The 20,799-nt window shown below is 41.9% G+C and overlaps 1 protein-coding gene across 1 annotated transcript; it reads right to left on the reverse strand.

Moving 5' to 3' along the window:
• Positions 1–17,185, reverse strand: LOC308234083 (butyrophilin subfamily 1 member A1-like). The gene is made up of 7 exons (XM_080641277.1): positions 16,968–17,185; positions 12,865–13,001; positions 10,364–10,511; positions 9,059–9,406; positions 8,360–8,641; positions 1,717–1,840; positions 1–806 (listed from the first exon to the last, which is right to left on the reverse strand). The coding sequence occupies exons 2-7, from the start codon at positions 12,874–12,876 to the stop codon at positions 587–589; spliced, it is 1,134 nt and encodes a 377-aa protein (XP_080497403.1). The 5' UTR covers positions 12,877–13,001; positions 16,968–17,185; the 3' UTR covers positions 1–586.
• Between the last annotated feature and the right edge of the window lie 3,614 nt (positions 17,186–20,799).

The raw sequence follows: 20,799 nt of genomic DNA on the forward strand, positions 1-20,799 counted from the left end.
GAAAACATGGAAAAATTTTAATTCCCGATGGGGCGATGCTGTGGGGAGACACCCTACAAAGGGGGCTTCAGTAGCCTGTCTCCTCCTGGTAGTAGGGGTGGAACTCTGAGGCCTTCTCTGGGAAGTCCCCAGCTGACCCTGGAGCCTACTGGGCCACTGGATCTTGTGAGCAGTACTTGGGATCTTAAATCTGTTGGCCCAGGCCAAACACCTGAGCCTCTGGCTGGTGCCCTGCCCATAGCCCATCTGCAGACACATGGAGGAGTTGGCACACTTATTTGTCTTCAGCTTGGTATCATAGGTGTGCCGCTGGGTGCCAGGAGCCATCATGCCCACCTGCTGGCACACTTGTTGGTGCCCTTCTAGAGACCAATAATGCAGTGGACTGCCTTCCTGGTGGCACCATCAAAGTTCCTCTCCTGCTCCTCTAAATACTTGATTCCATGTCCATGCCACTCTGCTGCCCCATTGTCTTGGTTTTTCCTGTCACAGTCAGAACAGACACCTGCACCTGCACTTGCACCTGCATCATGTTTCCAATCTCAAACAGCTCACTGGACTTGAATAGACCTGTGGAGTTCATGCCCTAGTTGACCATGACGTTGGCAGCTGTGGTTGTGGCGGTGGCTGTGGCGGTGGCTGTGGCTATGGCAGCTTCTATGATGGCAGCCCTGTCAGTGGTGGTGGCTTCTATGATGGCGGCCATATTCCCTGCTGCTTTGGTGGCAGCAAGCTCGTTGGCAGGGGCTTCGGTGATGGCAGTGGCGGTGTAGGTGGCTGAGGAGGCACCCAGGAATTTCCTCCTTCTGTAACAAGAGGAAACAAGTTTGTTCTTTGTTCAGAAAAGAAATTAATTTATTTCTCAGGGTTGTTTACTACAAACTAAACCTTGAGAATTGATCCAAGTAATTGATCCTGGGCATTGCATTCTTGGCACACTTAGCAAGAACATGCAAGGCAGAGCTGAGACTAGTGTAGGCAAGTGAAGCACCCAGGATGCACAATTTAATGAGGCATTTACTCTCAGTGTCATGTAGGAACAGGGGCAACATTTTTATTTTATTATTATTATTTTTAAATATATTTTATTGATTTTTTACTGGGGATTGAGCCTCCAGCTCGGACATATGGCCAGAACTGAAATCGAACCAGTGACATCTCGGTGCATGGGGCCATGCTCAACCAACTGAGCCACACTGGCCAGAGGTAACCTTATTTCCTGGGGAAGAGACATGTGATACTAAAATGAGTATTACTTATTGGTGGTCAATTTAAGACTTCATAAATGAGTGCTTCATATGCCTCATGCATATTTAGTATATCATGAATATTTGGTCTTTCCATCACTTTTCCACCCTTTTTTTAAATCTTCTTCCTCCTCCTCCTACAATATTAATAATGTTGATGATGATAATAATAATAATAATTGCCTTTCATTTAATGACTTTGTGTTGGTATAAGGCAAGGATGCTTTATGTAAAGTATATCTTTTAATCACACAGAAGTTCTATAAATAAAGTTTATTTTCCATATTTTATGGTTGAGGTATTAGAGTCTCATTGATGTGACTTCTTCTGAGCAGAGCCTTTGCTGATTTTGATCTTGTTCCTAAGCAGAAAGGTGAAGGATGGATACCTCTGAGAAGGGATGATTGTATACTGAAAAAAAAAAAAAAAAAAAAAAAAAAAAAAAAAAAAAAAAAAAGAATACCTTTACCTGGTTTTGTGCCGGTTTTTGAGACTGTTGTTTAAATAATGCCCAGTGGTGATGGAAGTCAGCAGTATCAGAAGTGCCAAAGCTATACCCAGTATGATGGTTGTCGTACTGTTGGGCTCAGCAACTGAAATACAGATGTCCCACTATCAGTTTCCCTGGAGAGAACTGTTCCCACATTCTCTTCCTGCTCAGTGAATCCCCAATCATTTCCCTCTAAGAGGAATACATTGTGGATCCTCCATCTATCTCTATTTCCCTTTCAAAGTATGGCTAGTAAGTAAGTTCAAGCCTCCATTCAAATTATCTTACTCAGCTTATTTGCTCAGAAAATAAATGTAAGCAAATAAATTCATTTTTTCCACGGAAGAGTAGCAATGTAACAGTATGCAACACAATTGAGAGTGTTGAGTAAAGAGTAGGTCAGGGAGGTAACCCATGGGGTTTATTCAAGGTTGAAGCTGGTAGCCTGGGACAGCATGAAAGAATCAAGGGACTGGAGGTCTCTAGGTGGCTGACAATCCTGTGTAAAAAGAGATAAAGTATAAGTTGGAAGAATTTGAAGTTGCGCTAAAACAGTGAGATATTGGGGTTTAATGTTTTAGAACTGAAACATGACCACTTTCGGATCAAGCCCACGGTCTGACACTGGCTGTGGGAGATGGAAGTGAAGTGGGTCTCTGCACTGTCCCTATTCTTGGAACACTTGTTGCCTTTCTCTTTACCATCCTTATTGGACAATTTCTTTTAAAAATATTTTTATTGATTTCAGAGAGGAAGGGAGAGGGAGAGATAGAAATATCAATGATGAGAGTCATTGATTGGCTGTCTCCTTCATGCCCCCACTGGGGATGGAGCCCACAACCTGATGAAATCGTGACCTCCTGGCTCATAGGTCCATGCTCAAATACTGAGGCACACCAGCTGGGCCTTACTGGACACCTTCTACTTACTCTTCAGTCAGCAGGTGCAATATTATCTCAGAGAAGCTGATGTCGAGAAAAAGTGCCTAAAACACAGAACTAAGGCAGAAACAAATTCATGTCTCTAATATCATGCGAAAACATTATCTAGTAAAGTTATCTAAGGAACATCTGACTTAGGGAAATAAAACTTTGTTATGGTTTTATTGACCTATAGAATATTAATTTAGCAGTATTATTTTAGGATTGGATTTTTTTCACTGACTTTGAACCAGCCTTGTTATGCACCCTTTCTCTCACTTATGAGTTAATTAAAATTATGGCACCTGATTTCTATGTATTTTTATGAAAATTATGATTTTGACATTTTAAAAATTGCACTTCGCCTTCATCTCCTCTCCTTTCCATAATCAATCTCTCATTTGTGTTTTCATGGTATCCTGTGCTTGCTCCATTCATTGTATTATATAACTGAGTTTAATTCAGTCAAAGAATATGTATTGAAATTGAATTCAACTTAGGTGCCACATACAGTGATAGGTGTTAGTAAGACTGTGGTGAACAAGGAATAGTGGGAGATGATTCAAATTAGAGAATGAATGAGGGTGAGTAGCCTGTATCACAACTTAAAACTTAATCATATGAAATTTTCTCCAAGGAGGCTACAGGGAGCAGCAGGGGCTAGGCGCCCAGTCTCACTGTGACCCACAGGCAACCCTGCCCTGGATCCCACACGCATGTGTGACCCAAGGACACAGCCCCTAGTCCACTCACCTAAGTAAACAGCAGCAACAGAGAGAGGCATGAGTATCTGCCACACAACTTCCGGTTGTATTCCTAAGGGAACAGCAGGGGACCCAAGTGCCTGTAGTTGACAGCTGCAGGACCAAGCTACTGGTACAAGAAGCCTCTGCTACCACCACAGCCACTCCTTGGGCATAGCACCAGCTTGGAGAGGGTGCCACCTTGGAGAGGGTTTACAAAGTCCTCCTTGGGAGGAGGCTGCAGGGAGGGGTAGTGGCTAGGCACCAAGCCTCACCACCATCTGGACTCACCAAGGCCTGGGCCAGAACCCATGTGCACCTCGCTCCGGTCTGCATGAGCCCCCAAAGGTCACAACCCAGACCCACATGCATGCAACAGACACAGGCCACACCTCTGTGCACCTGGCAGGCACCCAGCCTGAACCCGTGTACCCGACGGGACCTAGCCTGGGCACTGTGCCACCGCAGTGCGACCATCAGTGACCTGGCAGGATTCTTGCCTCTGCTGTATACTCATCCACTGCCACCTCTACTGGGCTGCGACCGCAGCCCTAGAGCCCAGATGCTCGGCTTCACCATCAGGGCTTGTGGGCAGGAACTGCACTGAAGGCCTGGAGGTGCATGTAGCCTCCCCTGACCTGGACTTATTAAACTGGGGGCCTGAGAAGAATAACATCTGTAGGTGAGATGGGAGGGCCTGGGACTGAGAGAGGAGGCCTCAAGGGCACTGGCTGTGGAGACTTCAGAGTGGGTGCAGCAGTGGAAGTCTGGGGCTGAATTTCCTGGATAGAGTAACACTAGCACCCTGCCATTGTGCAGCCTGGGAAGCTCCTTGTATTTGTTCCCTGTACTATATTATGCAGTGGGTATCTCTCTATATATAAAAGCCCAATATGCAAATTGTCCCCTCGGGTGTTCGACCGAGAGACCAGGAGTTGGATCGCTCACTATGACGTGCACTGACCACCAGGGGGCGGCATGGAACAAAGGAAGGCCCTGGTTGGCCCTGATTGCCAGTCAGGCCTTGGGACCCCCCCCTGCACGAATTTTGTGCACTGGGCATCTAGTCCTATATAACAAAGATGTAATATGTAAATGGTCGTTATGCCTCGATGTGTAATGACCGACTGCGTAATGACCAGATAATGGATCAGCAGGAGGGTGGGGCAGCGATCTACAAGCAGGTGGCAGAGAGCTACAGGAGGGGGCAGGGCAGCAAACTACAGGAGGAGGGGGAGCTACAGGAGGGCGGGGCAGCAGGTGGAGAGCTACTAGAGGGCGGCAGGGCTACTAGTAGAATGATAAAAAAGAACCATGCCTCCCATCTTGAAGAAACTTACTGCATACTGAAAACCACTGACAATAAATACAAATGCACAAGAAAATATATGCATAATTGCATCTGTTTTATTACCAATGTTATAAAAGAGAATAATGTTGAAAACTAATTCAACTGCAGGGGGGTGGGCAGTAAAAGAAAGACTCTCTAAGGAAGTAATACTTTATCCAAGACTAGAGAGTAAGTAGTAGGAGGTATCCAGATGAAGAATAGAGAGAATAGTTCAAAAACTACCACATAGAAATGGGATTCATTGATCTAGGGAACACACTGACTTATGCAGATATATTCATATAGGAAATATAAAAGTTTAAGTGGAGAAAAGTGGAGTTAAAGTAAAGTCCTACGTAATTTGCCCTCTCTCTAGCTCTGAAACTTTATCCCAGTTCATCTCTCTTTCTCTGAAAATAGTTCTACACTACAAGACTGAGAACTTGAGTTTGGTTCAGATTGACAAATTGCTATAGACAAGTTTTAATTCCCTTTCTACGTGTCAGTTCTGACTTTCTCTGGGGATATATGAGGATATTGTAATGGCAGGTACACATTATTTTCATCGCCATTTTATTTTAACATCTTTTCAGGGACTGTGGTTACTAGATGAATGGCCCTTAGTTCAGTTGAGGCTTTGATGGGCCTCGACATATAAATGTGGAGGTAGGAGTTAAATAAAATTTAGTTTTTCTCTATAATAGAAATAAATAATCCAGTGTGTATATCTGGGGGTGTAAGACACAGTTCAGGAAAGAAAGGGTAAAGCAATGAAGAGTGAGTATGGATGGAAAAGAGGGAGACAGAGATAGGGACATAGCAGGATTTTGTTGTGACCCCACTATGTCACCCTCTCATATTGTAAATAAGTTCTGCTAAGAAGAAAGCCAGAATAGAGTGTTCCAGTCAGAGGAGGCAGCAAGTGTGGTGACCCGATGTAAGACAAAGCTTGGTGCCTTTGAGGACCTGGTCAAAGCCAGAGTGACCAGGACTCAGTGAGAGAGAGGGCAATCACTTTGACTCCACCTTTCTCTACTTGCTCTCATGGCCATTTCTGCACTTGTCATCACCTGGAATAGTTCCACATCTGATTTATACTAAAACTTTTAGATTTCCAATGTGAATATGGCTGCATATGTTCGTGTGTTCCTCTTTTATTTTTTAAAAAATAAAATATGAGCCAAAGAGAACCAAATTTAAAAAATGCAAACACCAGAATATAAAATAGGTGTAAAGGCTGCTGAAAACAGCTGTGATCCATAGAAGCCATGTGGGAGAAAGTGAAGAGAGGTGTAGTAAGAATGGTGAGAAGAGCATGGAATGGCAAATATCAGGAAGCACTGGCGAAAATCCTCACTGAGCATGAGGGGAGTACATTGAAGATCAAAATTTACATGCTTGTTTGTAACAAATGGTTCAGGAACTGAGGTGTGTATCCTAGACCTATTTTTGCTTAGGGCATGAGAAAATATTCACATACATGAGCAATGTTGGTAGGAAGAAGCCTGTCTCTGTGGCAGCAGTTGAATGTGAGAATCAGCTAGACTATACTAGCCTTCCTGACTTAAGAAACTTGTGGAAATAGGTGGTCCAGGAAAATACAATGCATTCAATAGTGAATAAAACAATAAGACTGGCATAGCAACAGTAGAAAGATTACTAGTACACATAGAAAAAGATAATTATGATTTACTAGAAAAATTCAGCCATAGAATAGATAAATATTATAGCCATAAATTTAAAACCTATTAATGAATAGTGGCCTCTCTGAAGGAATATCACAAAGTAGAAATACATAAATTTAAGAAAAATGTGGCAAGACAACAGGACCTAGCAGAGATCAAGAAAGAACTGAAATATATCCTATATAATAAAAGCCTAGGTGGCGTCATGCCCTCGCATGACACCCTCAAACAACGTCATCACAAGATGGCCACCACAAGAGGGCCACCACAAGATGGCCACGCACACAGTGGAGCAGGGCCTGGTGGCTGCTCCATGCGGTGAGGCCTGGTGGTCCTGCGGCTCTGCGCAGCATGGAGGAGGCAGGTCCCAGTGGAGGAGGCGGGTTGCGGCAGGGGAGGGTAGTTGTGGGTGATCAGGCTGGCAGGCAGGCGATTAGTTAGGAGCCAGTGGTCCCAGATTGTGAGAGGGATGTCTGACTGCTCTGCAGGATCGGGCCTAAAATGGCAGTCAGACATCCACTGAGGGGTCCCAGATTGGAGAGGGTGCAGGCTGGGTTGAGGGACACCCCCTCCATGCACCAATTTTGTGCACTGGGCCTCTAGTACATATGTATATATGTCCTCAGGTTATGTCAGATTTGACATACATCATTTCGTGGTTACATCGCCATCTCCCATTTATTTATAAAAAAAATTTCCATCATTTCAACGTATGTACATATGTGTTTTATGTTTTTTATTATTTATTTACCACAAGTAAAGGTCAGGAATTGTTATCTTCCTTTAAAATTTTTTTTTACTGTTTCACTTCATTACTGCTGTGTATGTGCTCCATGTGAGGGAGGTAGGTGCTTATGTAGGTGGGTTCCGACTTATGGCGAAAATCACGTTACGTCGTACCATAGGAATGTATCTCTGACATAACCTGAAAACCTACTGTATATATCTCAAGATATATCACAATCCATAACTGCATGTCAGCAGGAAGTTAATCTGCATCTAGGCTCATAGTATTTTTTCAATAGGTCATCTAAATAGAGGGAGAATACAGCAAGGTTTAGGGGAGCCCAGGCCAGGTGGCATAGTTGGTTGGAGCTTCATCCAGTAGACCAAAGGGTTGTGGGTTTGGTTCCCAGTCAGGTCACATACCTAGGTTGCGGGTTCAATCTTGGGGTTGGGTGTGTATGCGAAGCAATCAATTGATGTTTCTCATTCACATTGATGTTTCTCTCTCTGTCTCTCTAAAAATCAATAAATGTATCATGTTCTTGGGTAAGGTTTTAAGAAAAAATGGCTGAGGAGAAACGTATAAAATGAGAAGCATGAGAGATTGACCTATTGGAGGGCTAGTAAGGAGAAAGTCTGAAACTGTTTTTTTGGTGAAGAGTGCTATGGTTTGCATGTTTATGTCCCCTCAAAATTCATATGTTGAATCCCAATGCCCAATATGAGGTCCTGAGCTCATTAATGGGATTAGTGTCCTTATAAAAGAGACCACCCTGCAACCCCCTCACGTTCCCTATCCCTTCTACCATGTGAAGACACATGGAGAGGTTGGCTGTCACAGCCTGGAAGAGGGCTTTTACCAGAACCTGACTATGCTGACACCCTGATATTGAACTCTCAGGCTCCAGAACTCTGAGAAATAAATTTTTGTTGTTTATAAGCCATCCAGCCTGTGGTAATTTGTTATACCAGCCTGAATGGACTAAGGTATGAAGGTCCTATTCCATGGAGAGGTTAAGTAGGTGAAGACTGGAAAATTGTCAGGAAAGAATGGGAGAAGGTAAAAAAAACAGGAAGAAGTTGGGTCCTGTCAGCGAGACTGGTGTGGGTGTGATGAAGAGAATAGAACCAAGCTTATGTGCTTATAGTTGTTACCACCATAGAGTGTGAGCATCAAGCCCATTATGTGGGCACAGTGAGGGGAGAGAGAATACTGACCTGTTGTGAACAATTGTTCTTCCTTTTTCTGATTCAGAACAGGGTTCCAGACAGAACATGTCAAATTCTTTTGAGAAGTTTCTCTGAGGAGCAGTGATATTGTTACATGGAACAAGTCACCTTTGTCCTGTGTATGAGTCTCAGACTCAGCTGGAATTTCTTCTCCCTCAGAGTCCATCCACTGGACCTTTGGCTGGGGAAACCAGCCCTCTGACTTGCACTCTAATCGGAGTTGTCGGGATTCAGTGACTTCAATATGGAAATGAGGATGTGAGCCGAGAGCTGGGAAGAGGAAGAGAGAAAAGTCAGGTCCTAAGCTCATTTTTCTACACACACATCTTTCCCCTACTTCTCAAGAGTTTTTGCTGCTGACTGGACCTCAGAACAGGAAACTGAGGCTCTGAGGAAGTCTTGGCAACAAAGGATGGAACCTAGACTCCTGGGCTAGAGAGGAATCCAACACAATCCAACACAAATGGCCCCTGCCTATTGCTTGACTCCCACTGTGAGTCTCTTTACTATCTTTTACTTAGCCCCAAGCAGGATATATGGGGTAATGGGGTGCGTAGAAGTAATGGCCATCTACATTTCTCATATGACTTCTTTATATTTCCCAGGAAAATTGGATCAGAGGGAGTAGCCCATCCCAGAATAAACTAACTCCTGTGGGGTGTCAGGGCAATAAATGTGGGCTATTACCTGCCACTTTCAGCTCAATCACTGCATCACTGTAGAAGGACCCATTTTTGAATGCACAGCGATACTGCCCATTGTCAGAGGGTTGGACAGTGAGGATTCTCAGAACCACTATCCCGTTATGCATGACATTTTTCACAAGCTCTGTCCTCTCTAAATACTTCTCCATGGTTTCCTCAGGCTTGTCCCTCCCATCCTCATACAGGTGCACCACTTGGGAGGGTAGGGATCTGGTCCATCTTATTTCCATATTTTTAACATTTTGACGAGGCAAGAGGAAGCAGGGCAGCTCAGCTTCACCACCCAGCATGGCCACCAAGGGTTCATGGGGCCCCTGGACTTGGAATGCTCCTAAAAATAGAATAGAGATGGAGTCAGGGTGGGCTGGGGCAGGATTTGGGCAGATGAAGTGGGATTGACTGTATATACATTTGGCTATTTCCATTATAACCAACTCTTGGGACAAGGTCTGAAAGTGGATAGTTGCTGGGTCATGGGGATCTCTTTTCTGACCTGAACATACACAGAACTAGGAGGATGCAGAATATGTTAGACATAGGAGGTTTAGGCTGGCTAAAATGAGGCAAGGGCAAAAACTTTGAGGACACACTCACTTGGGGGTACAAGTGCACAATCCACACAATCCTGAGAGCAAGTGGCTTTCTAAAACTTGGGCCCTAGGATCCTCATTTAACTCACCCTATAGGGAGGGATCTGAGGAATGTGATGGCAGGAGATGGATAATAGACATGTTAATCCCTTCAGGTCAGGTGCTGACCTTGTCCATAGGATGGAGGGATCACATAGGAACTCTGATGGCTCTGGATGGAGAGTTGGATAACTGTGTTGAGAAAGGATCTGAAGGAGCTCAGTGGAAAAGATATTTGAGATTCATTAATAATGTTTGCCGTGAGCATGGGATGAGAAAATTGGGGCATACAAACTAATTTTTGCCAATATTATTCTACATTATCTTGAAGCTCTAAGAACTTATGCTTACCATATGGGCACTTTCATTTTCTCTCAATCTTTATCCTACCACATGCACATTTATACTTAGGTGTATACACACACACACACACACACACACACACACACACACACACACAGGCTTGAACCAGGAGATACAAGTAAAATGCCTAGTACACTTCCTGGTACTTAGTAAGTGGAATAAAGTTATCTTTTTTACTTTTCCAGGATCTCATAGCATTTGTTTTTTTGTCAAACTTTTGCTTCCATCTTCCCTCTCTTTTTCTTTTCCTTCTCCTTACATAACAGAGAATCAGAGACTCATATAAGGATTCCTACCTGCATCCAGTATGAGCATCTGGAAGGAGAGGTAGAGTGAGATGAGGCTGCCATGATAAATTGGAGAGACTCGCTGCCTTCTCAGGTCACTGAGGCAGGGTGATCCACAGGCATTGTGCTGATAACTCATTGGAAAAGGAGGGAAACACTGTAATAAGGAGAGAGATAAAAAGAGAACTCTGAGACTTAAGTCAAGGGGCAGAGAAAGAAATGAACGCAGAAATCTGTCTCTTGGACAGGGAAGGGGAACATTACTTGGGAGTAAGGTGAGGAGCAGAGTAAGATTCTTGCTTTTTTTTCTACAAGTTTGGGACTTTTGATTTTCAGGAATTTACAGGGCACTCATGGCTCCAACCACCTTCTACATGCTGATGACTAACTCCCAAATATACATCATCTGTACATAATGTCTGGTGACCCAGTGGCAGGACCCTGCTTCTATAGGGACCAGGAGCTAAGGGGTCCCTCTGCCTTGGACCAACAGAAAAAGTAGGTGGCTTCTATCATTTCCCACCCCACTACCTCCCCTGCCTGGCCAAGGCAGGCGTATGATATCCCATTCTAGTAGCAGTAGTGCGGAAAGGATTGTAACATGCATCAACTACTACAAAATCCTGGAATTTGGTGGGCCTGGCTGTGAAGTTTGCTGCCCAAGGCCTAGAGCTAAGAAATCTTGCTGCTCAAGATAGTCTACGGAAAGCTGGCTCAAAGAATGGGAGGAAGGTATTCCCAAGGTCATGCTTTCTTTAGGGGGAAGTAATATGCTTTATATGTGGGGTAACGGATCCTGAGCTGGTAGAGGCATGTGGTATATTCTAGTAATTGTGCAGGGTCTTAAGGAACATGGAAGCAACTGCAGAGATGGAGCATATATTACCTCTCCATGGACTAGGCAGCACTTCTCAACCTTTTTAATGTCATGGCACACAGAGAAAATGGTGTTTTTGGGGGGCACAATGTACTAAACTGAAAGAAAATTAGGCTATATGGGCTTAATGGGAAAAATGATTTTCTTTATATTATATAATTTTAAGAATAAAGAAATAGAATTTATTAAGAAATATGTGCCCGGCTGGTGTGACTCAGTTGGTTGGGCATCATCACGTGCATTGAAATGTTGCTGGTTCAATTCCTGCTCAGGACACATGCCTGGGTTGCAGGCTAAATCCCCAGAGTGGTGAGTAGGAGGCAGCCAATTGATGTTTCTCTCCCTTGGATGTTTTTCTCTTTCTCTCTCTCTCTCACCAATAAAAACATATATTATAAAGAAATACGTTAAATGTAAGTGTAGAAGGAATATCTCTAAAAAGCTTAAGTTTTTTTTAAAAATTCTTTATTGTTTAAAGTATTACATATGTCTCCTTTTTCCCCCATTGACCTCTCACTGGCAGTTCCCATCCCCAGCCCATGCCCTCAAGCCCTACTGTCTGTGACCTTGGGTTATGCTTATATGCATGCAATAAGTCCTTTGGTTGCTCTCTTACTCCCCTCCCCCACCCAACCTCCCCTGCCTTCCCTCATAGGTTGGATGGTCTGTTCAATGCTTCTATGTCTCTGGATCTATTTTTGTTCATCAGTTTATGTTGTTCATTATATTGCACAAATGCGTGAGATCATGTGATATTGATCTTTCTCCGACTGCCTTATTTTGCTTAGCAAAATGCTCTCCAGGTCCATCCATGCTGTTGCAAATGGTAAGAGTTCATTCTATTTTTATAGAAGCATAGTATTCCACAGTTTTGTAATCCACTTGTCTGCTGATGGGTACTTAGGCTGTTTCCAAATCTTAGCTATTGTAAATTGTGCTGCTATGAACATAGGGGTGCATATATCCTTTCTGATTGGTGTTTCTGTTTTCTTGGGATATATTCCTAAAAGTGGGATCACTGGGTCAAATGGGAGTTCCATTTTTAATTTTTTGAGGAAACTCCATACTGTTTTCCATAGTGGAGCACTAGTCTGCATTCCCACCAGCAGTGCACGAGGGTTCTTTTTCTCCACATCCTCACCAGCACTTGTCGTTAGTTGATTTGTTGATGATAGCCATTCTGACAGATGTGGGATGGTACCTCATTGTCATTCTGCTTTGCATCTCTGGGATGATTAGTGACTTTAAGCATGTTTTCTTATGTCTCTTGGCCTCTGTATGTCCTCTTTTGAAAGGTGTCTATTTAGGTCCTTTGCCCATTTTAAAAAATATATATATTTTTATTGATTTTTTACAGAGAAGAAGGGAGATGGATAAAGAGGTAGAAACATCGATGAGAGAGAAACATCGATTAGCTGCCTCCTGCATGCCCCCCACTGGGGATGTGCCCACAACCAAGGTAGATGCCCTTGACTGAAATCGAACCCGGGACCCCTCAGTCTGCAGGCTGATGCTCTAATCACTGAACCAAACTGGTCAGGGCCCTTTGCCCATTTTTTTTTTATTAGATTGTTTATCTTCCTTTTGTTAAGTTGTATGAGTTCCCTATAAATTTTGGAGATTAAACACTTACCTGAACTAGCATTGGCAAATATGTTCTCCCATGCAGTGGGCTTTCTTATTGTTTTCTTGATGGTTTCTTTTGCTGTGCAGAAGCTTTTTGTTTTGATGTAGTCCCATTTATTTATTTCCTCCTTAGTTTCTATTGTCCTAGGAGTTGTATGGGTAAAGATATTGCTGTGAGAGATGTCTGCTATTTTGCTGCCTATGGATTCTTTTAAGATTTTTATGCTTTCCCATCTTACGTTTAAGTCTTTTATCCATTTTGAGTTTATTTTTGTGTATTGATAAAAGGAATAAAGGTAAGAGAGAAAAGAAGAAGAAGAAAAAAATATATAGGGAGAAAACACCACAAAACAAACAAATAAATCAAATGTCCTCTGCCCTTTCTGGCTCATATTTTTTTTTTCACCAGCTGTGTCTAATTCGTCAATTCTGGGTGGGTGATATTCTATTTAGTTGTTCCTTCTATGTGTTCCAAGAGAAGGCACAGGGCACATCTACCTATTTGGCCACCATTTTGCTTCTCAAAAGCTTGTTTTTATAATTTTTAAATTTTCTTCAATAAATATAGCTTTTTAAAAATTTTTATATGATTTCATTTGAGCCAAACTGATGAAGTATGCCAGAGAGCAAGATTTCAAATGCTCCCTAGAATAACAGTTTTTCAGTTTCTTTTATGCATTTGAAACTAAGCAGGGTGGGAAGTAAGGAAGATTACATGGAGGTGGAAGAAAACAAGGTGGGGAATGGATTGCAGGATAGCTACCAAGATAATGTGTTCTCTTGAGAGTGGTATGGCTTATTTCAAAGGTGTGTTAGCCACATTAAAACATTTTGAAAAGTATTCATTATTTTGAATAAATACAGCTTTTGGATTTCTGATTGTATACTTGAAATAACTACAGATAATTATCAATATTCAATTATAATTATTAATGATGTCTTCAATTTTTTCATAGTCACTGTTGGTGAGATATTTTAGTTGCATAACTAAATTTGTATTTGCATAAATACAAATTTTAAAATCTTTTTCATGTCCATTCTTTTATTTTTTAAAAATATTTTTATTGATTTTTAGGGAGATGCAAAGAGAGAAAGAAGCATCCATGTGCAAGAGAAACATTGATTGTCTGCCTCCTGCATGCCCCCTACTGAGCCCACAACCTGGGCATGTGCCCCAACCTGGAATTGAACCAGCAGCCTGCCAGTGCACAGGATGACATCCAACCAACTGAGCCACACAGGCAAGAGCATTCACATTCTTTTAAATTGCATTTAAAGAACATAAATACTGTTTCCTTTGTCTTACAAATGTAATGGGCTGGCTGGACCCCACCCATGCACAAATTCATGCACCAGGCCTCTAGTTGTTCTATAAAGTCTCAGGAAGAGTTGGAAGATGATGTGACAGTTAGAGGGTCTCTCAGACTACTATCAAGTGGCAGCACCCCAGCTCTAGTTAGGAGGTCTTACTTTCTAAAAGCAGGGATTTAGAGTACTTTACCAGCTGCCAATCATACTTTGCTCGATCTGTCAGATGTTCTTGTAAATTTCTTTAGGGACTTCACTTGGTCCAACCTGGCTACTTCCTCAGGCTACCCTGAAATCACCAGCTAGTGATTTCATTTTAGTATCCACCCACCCTTTTGTATTTGTAACTTTCTTATCTGAAAGTGAAAATCCTCACTCTTGATACTTGATATACTGTATACTGTATATCTCCACCTCTCTGTATGAGGCCAATTTCTCACCTATTTCTACTCTTTCTCCTACATGAATTCCCCCTCAACCCTCTCCAACACTATGCTGGCACTCCCTCTACATGGATGTCTCCTTACCTTGTTTGGGCTCTGGCTTGTCCTACATTTCTCACTGTGCTCTGTCTCTGACACTCATCCAAGAACTCGCTCCCCTCATGAACTTTCATCTCCCCCATGTCAGGCTGCCTCCATGGGTTGCTATCCATTCACTGCTTGGGCTCTGACCCCTTATTGTGGGCCACCTCAGTTCCCCTTCTATATCCTGTCCCAACTGCACAGCCAGCACAGATGTTGGCTTTGTTCTGTCTTACCCAAATAATTTAAGACTGGATTGTTCAGAAAGGGAAGGGAAAGAAAGGAAAAGAGAAAAATGGCATGTGGAAAGGAGGGAAAGGCGACCCCTTGCTTTTTAAAGTACAAGAAAACTGTGAGACATGGAATGGGAAACAATCATCTCCAACCTGTTTTTAAAAAGCCCATATGAGGTTTGAGGGTATGAACATTCATCTTGTTCACACTATACCTATCTGAGTAGCTTGCAGAGTCTTTTCACACCCTCGTGTGTATGTACACTTTATTTTTAAGACCGCTGATCTAGTTGTCACGGATTTAGCAATAGAATGCAAACAGCTGGGAAGCACTTCCCACCTCAAAATCCTGGCAAACAGGCCCCCCTCCTTTTAATTTTCATAGTTAATTTACCCTAATCAATACTGTTCTACCTCCCATCCCCTTACCTCCTTATGACTTCTTTCATCCCACTATCCATCAAGAAGCACAGCTCTCTCCATCCACACCTCCTCTGTTCAGTAGAACCTTTCACAGAACACTAACTTGGTCCTTTCTTCAAACTGCCTCCTCCTCCAACTTTGAGACTGACATCCTCCACAGGTAGAGGATCTAGAGTTGCCTTTGCTCTGCTGTGGGGCTGGGTTTCTCCTGATCTGAGGTAGCTCTGATTAGAGACTTTTCTCTCAGGAGCTCAGAGCTGGGAGCTTGGAGGTGGGCTGGGTTAGAGGGAGGATATGCAGTGTGGTGAAAAAAGAGGAACTTCATGATGCTGAGATGGACTTTGGACTGGGACTGTATGTGTATTATATGTAGAGTACAAACAAATTCTAAGCTTCACAAAGCAATATTATTTTTTCCCCTTTAGTTTAGAATATGAAACTGATAACCAGATATGTATCTTGGTAACGGTTAAGAACATAAAGAGCATGTAACTAGGTATATTGTTTACCTGTAAGTTAGTGATTAACATCAGCAATTCATTTTGAGAGGTTGTATGTCAACCACACTAGTTTCATTGAACATGCTCCACATGCACTTTCATACCCTTTCATTCTTCTCAATCCTACTGTCTCACTGCTAGTCTTCTCAGCTGCCTCATTTTATTGACCAAAAGAAGCCATTGAATGGAAACTTACTCATTTCCTGTATATCAGATCTACATACCTGTCCCCACTCTCTCCAAACAAAGCCCAATTTCTTCCTTCTGTAATTTCTCCTTTTCTGTTGTAATGGAGAAAGTAGCTTTCTATCTCCTTGCCCTAGGTCTTCTTATCATTTTGTGAACTCAGAATTTGTGTATTGAATCCTGTTCTGCTTTAACTCTCTAGAGAATATTTAATTTCCTACATTTTATGCTGACTGATACACTAAAGCCCCAGTTTTTTCATCTGTTAAATAGGTTTAATAATAATACCTACATCTGGGAAAGATGGGTCTTTCCTTGGGTTCCACACTTTAGAGCCCTCACATATCATATGTACATACAAAATGAATTTATTAAAGAAAATGTAGACAGCACTGTCACTTGGTAATTAGTGCTCAGTACAAAGGGTCCCCTCAAACATCCACTCTCATAATTAACACTATTTAGGCCCAGGGAAACATACCTCCATAGTTTTGGCCTGTATCCTGTAGAACTAAATGGTATCTGAATGCAGTAAAAGGTTGTGGTCTGCACTGTGGTGGTTTGTGTGTGTGTGTGTGTGTGTGTGTGTGTGTGTGTGTGTGTGTGTGTGCGCGTGCACGCCAATTTCAAACACAGTTTAAGACATTGCATTTTACCCTTACACTGCAGTGCCTAGAAAGAGCAAGGTTATTTTCGTTTACTGTGCACATGTTCCACATTCAAGTATTGAGATTGCCAGTTACTTACTATAGCAGCTCAGCCTTAAAACTGCCACGGAATTAACTACACTTTGAATCTTTCAATGTTTTGCATGGAACAACAACTAAATGCATGTTCAGGTTGCCTTAATCAAGCTCTTCATGGTGGGCCCAGAAGGGAACCACCAGGGAGAGGAGCTCCATCACTAGGGAAGCCCCAGGCATTCCCCCGGCTTACCTCCTGTACTCCGGGACAGCTTGGGAATCATACGGCTGCAGACTTTCTCCAGTTCTTTCTGCTGATGATCAAATTCTTCCTTCTCTGATTCTTATCAAGCCAGGTGACGATTTCATTACAGTTGTCAAGAATCTTCTGTTAACCCTTGAGCTTAACTGAAGTTTTTCATCTTCGGCAATTGCCTTTATGTTGATTGCAAAGAGTTTAAGTGAATTTTTGGAAGATACCTTGCCCCACTGCTTCTTCTCTTCAGCTTTGTACTTAACTTCTTAGCCCATATGTTCACTGTCTTCCTTGGTCAAACGGTTCTTGTGGTTAGTGGTAATCTTGTTCTCTTCTGTTCTCTTATCCACAGGAAAGACATTGAAACTGCCATTGGCATCATATCAAAAGTGACTTCACTCTGAGGAACATCACAGAGTTCAAGTGGTATGACTGTGAGTTCAAACTTGCCAAGTAGGTTGTTATCCTTGGTTAAGGTGCCTCCACATCACAAACTTGGAAGAGCACACCTGGCTGGTAATCAGAGTAGGTAGTGAAAGACTACATCTGCTTCAGGGCCAATTATTTATATCAGACTGGTGGTTCTTGTTTAGGAAAACTAGTAATGCAATTTCTTCCTTGAAAATTTTTTTCATAATATTGCAGATGTCCCTCATTTTTTCCCCCTTGCTCCCCTCCAACCAGCCCTCTTGCTGCACCCCAGGACATCACCACATTTTTGTCTATGCCCCTGGGCTTTACATATATACATATATATGCATTTGGTTAATCTCTTTCAGGCCTCCTACCCCCTTCCCTCTGAGATCGGTCAATTTATTACATGTATCCATGCCTCTGGTCCTATTTTATTTGTCAGTTTATTTTGTTCATTATTTGTCTCAGATTAGGGAGATCATGTGATATTTGTCTTTCTCTGACTGACTTATTTCGCTTAGCATAATAATGTCCAGGTCCATCCATGCTGTCTCAAAGGGTAAGAGTACTTTTGTTTTTATAGCCAGTCAGTATTCCATCGTGTAAATGTACCACAGCTTTTTTACCCACTCATCTACTGATGGGCACTTGGGCTGTTTCCAGATCTTTGCTATTGTAATTAATGCTGTCATGAACATAGGGATGCATATATCCTTTCTAATTGGTGTTTCTGGATTCTTAGGATATATTCTTAGAAGTGGGATTGTTGGGTCAAAAGGCAGTTCCATTTTAATTTTTTGAGGAAACTCCATACTATTTTTCACAGTGCTGCAGCAGTCTGCATTCCCACAAACAGTGTACGAGGTTCCCTTTTATTCACATCCTCACCAGCACTTGCCGTTTGTTGATTTATTTATAGCAGCCATTCTGACAGGTGTGAAGTGATACCTTATAATAGCTTTTATTGGATCAAGCTGAAGGTCTGACACTGGAAGTGAATGATTGAAGTGAAGTGGGTCTCTGCACTGTCCCTATTTCTGGAACACTTGTTGCCTTTTCCTTTATCATTCTTACTGGACAACTTCTACTCCCTCTTCAGTCATCAGGTGCAATATTACCTCAAAGAAGCTTTTGTTGAGAAAAAGTGCCTAAAACATGGAAATAAGGCAAACAAACTTCTATGTCTTTTAGATATCATGTGACTAATACGTTATCTAATAAATGATTTAGCATGATCATGTGACTTAGGGAAATAAAGAACTTTATTATGGTTTTATTGACCAGTAGAACATTAATTTAGCAGTCTTATTTAGGATTGAATTTTTTTTTACTTTTTTTTAATCCAGCTTTGTTATCTGCTCTTTCTCTCATTTACGAGTTAATTAAAATTATGGCCCCTTATTTCTATATATTTCATGAGAATTATGTTTTTAAAATTTTGAAAATCACACTTTAAGTTCTCTTCTTTGCCTTTCCATAATCCATATCTCCTTTGAGTTTTCATGGCATCCTGTGCTTGCTCCATACATTGTGTTATAACAGAGTTTAAGTCATTAAAATATATATATTAGATTCCTTTCATGTGCCACATATGGTGTTAATGAAACTGTGGTGAACAATGCAGACATGGACTAGTCCTCAAAGTTGTTTTTTTTTCTTTTGCACAGATGTTTCCTCTTACTAGAGTGTAAGTTTCATAAGTATAGACTATGTTGTTCTCAGTATTAAGCATTGTGCTGACCACAAAAGTTGCTCAATAATATTTGTTGGATAAATGTGTAGATGAATATATAATGGTGTAAATGTGGCATTCATAGAACTGAGATGCTAGTGTGTTACGTGAACTGTCTCCTTGGACTGGAAGTAATTTAAGGTGATGGCAGGTATTGTGTTGGAGAGGCAGACTGTACCTCAGTGGTAAGTAAATGGATAAGAGTGACTGGCTTGTGACAAAACCTTGAAAAAACAGGAGGTATTTACATGATTGGAATAGGAGGAAGGGCTGGAATTGACCCTGGGAATTGAATGCAATGAAAGGAAGGTAGGATCCTTAGGGAATATGTAGGTTTTAATTCAGACAAAGATGTAAACATAATTTGAGGAAAGAGATGGAAGGTGTCTGGAATTTATTGTCAATGGAATAAATTTCTAGAGGGCCCAGAGGAAAAATTTGGTTTTTGGATATTGGGAAGAGTGGGATATTGATTCAAATTAGAGGATGAATGGGCGTGAATAGTCTGTATCACAAGTTAAAACTTGATCATATACATATTTGCTAGTGATACATCCAATAAGGTGTTAACCTCCAAAATTTATGTGGAACTCATACAACTTAACAAAAGGAAAATAATCCAATTAAAAAATGGACAAAGGACCTAAATAGACACTTCTCCACAGTGGACATACAGAAGGCCAAAAGGCATATAAAAAATGCTCAAAATCACTAATCATCTGAGAGATGCAAATCAAAATGACAATGAGGTACCACCTGTCAGAATGGCTAGCATCAACAAATCAACAAATGACAAGTATAGGTGAAGATGTGGAGAAAAAGGAACCCTCATACACTGCTGGTGGCAATGCAGCCTGGTGTAGCAACTGTGGAAAACAGTATGAAGTTTCCTCAAAAAATTAAAAATGGAACTCCCATTGGGCCCAGTTATCCCGCTTCTAGGAATACTAGTATATCCTAAGAATTCAGAAATACTCATCAGAAAAAATATATGCACCCTTATGTTCATAGCAGTGCAGATTTGGAAACAGCCTAAGTGCCCATCAGCAGATGAGTGGGTAAAAAGTGATGGTATGCCATAGCCAGTTTGGCTCAGTGGATAGAGCATCGGCCTGCAGACTGAAAGGTCCCAGGTTCGATTCTGGTCCAGGGCACATGCCCGGGTTGAGGGCTCATCCCAAGTGGGGGGTGTGCAGGAGGCAGCCAATCCATGATTCTGTCTCATCATTGATGTTTCTATCTATCTCTTCCTCTCTGAACTCAATAAAAATACATTAAAAAAGAAATGATGGTACATCTACACAATGGAATATTACCTAGCTGTTAAAAAGAAAGAACTCTTACCATTTGCAACAGCATGGATGGACCTGGAGAGCATTATGCTAAGCAAAATAAGCCAGTCAGAGAAAGATAAATATCACATGATCTCACCCATTTGTGGAATATAATAAACAACATAAACTGATGAACAAAAATAGATCCAGAGACAGAGAAGCATCAAACTGACTGTCAAACCTCAGAGGGAAGGCAGGGGAGGGATGGGGGGTAAGAGATCAACCAAAGGACTTGTATACATGCATATAAGCATTACCAATGGACACAGTCACTAGAGGGTTGAGGGCAAGTGCTGGGGGGTGGGAGTGGCTGGGGAGAGGTCAATAGAGGAAAAAATATAATATTGCA

Source organism: Plecotus auritus (genome assembly GCF_963455305.1).
Source record: "Plecotus auritus genome assembly, chromosome: 9".
Taxonomy (NCBI): domain Eukaryota; kingdom Metazoa; phylum Chordata; class Mammalia; order Chiroptera; family Vespertilionidae; genus Plecotus; species Plecotus auritus.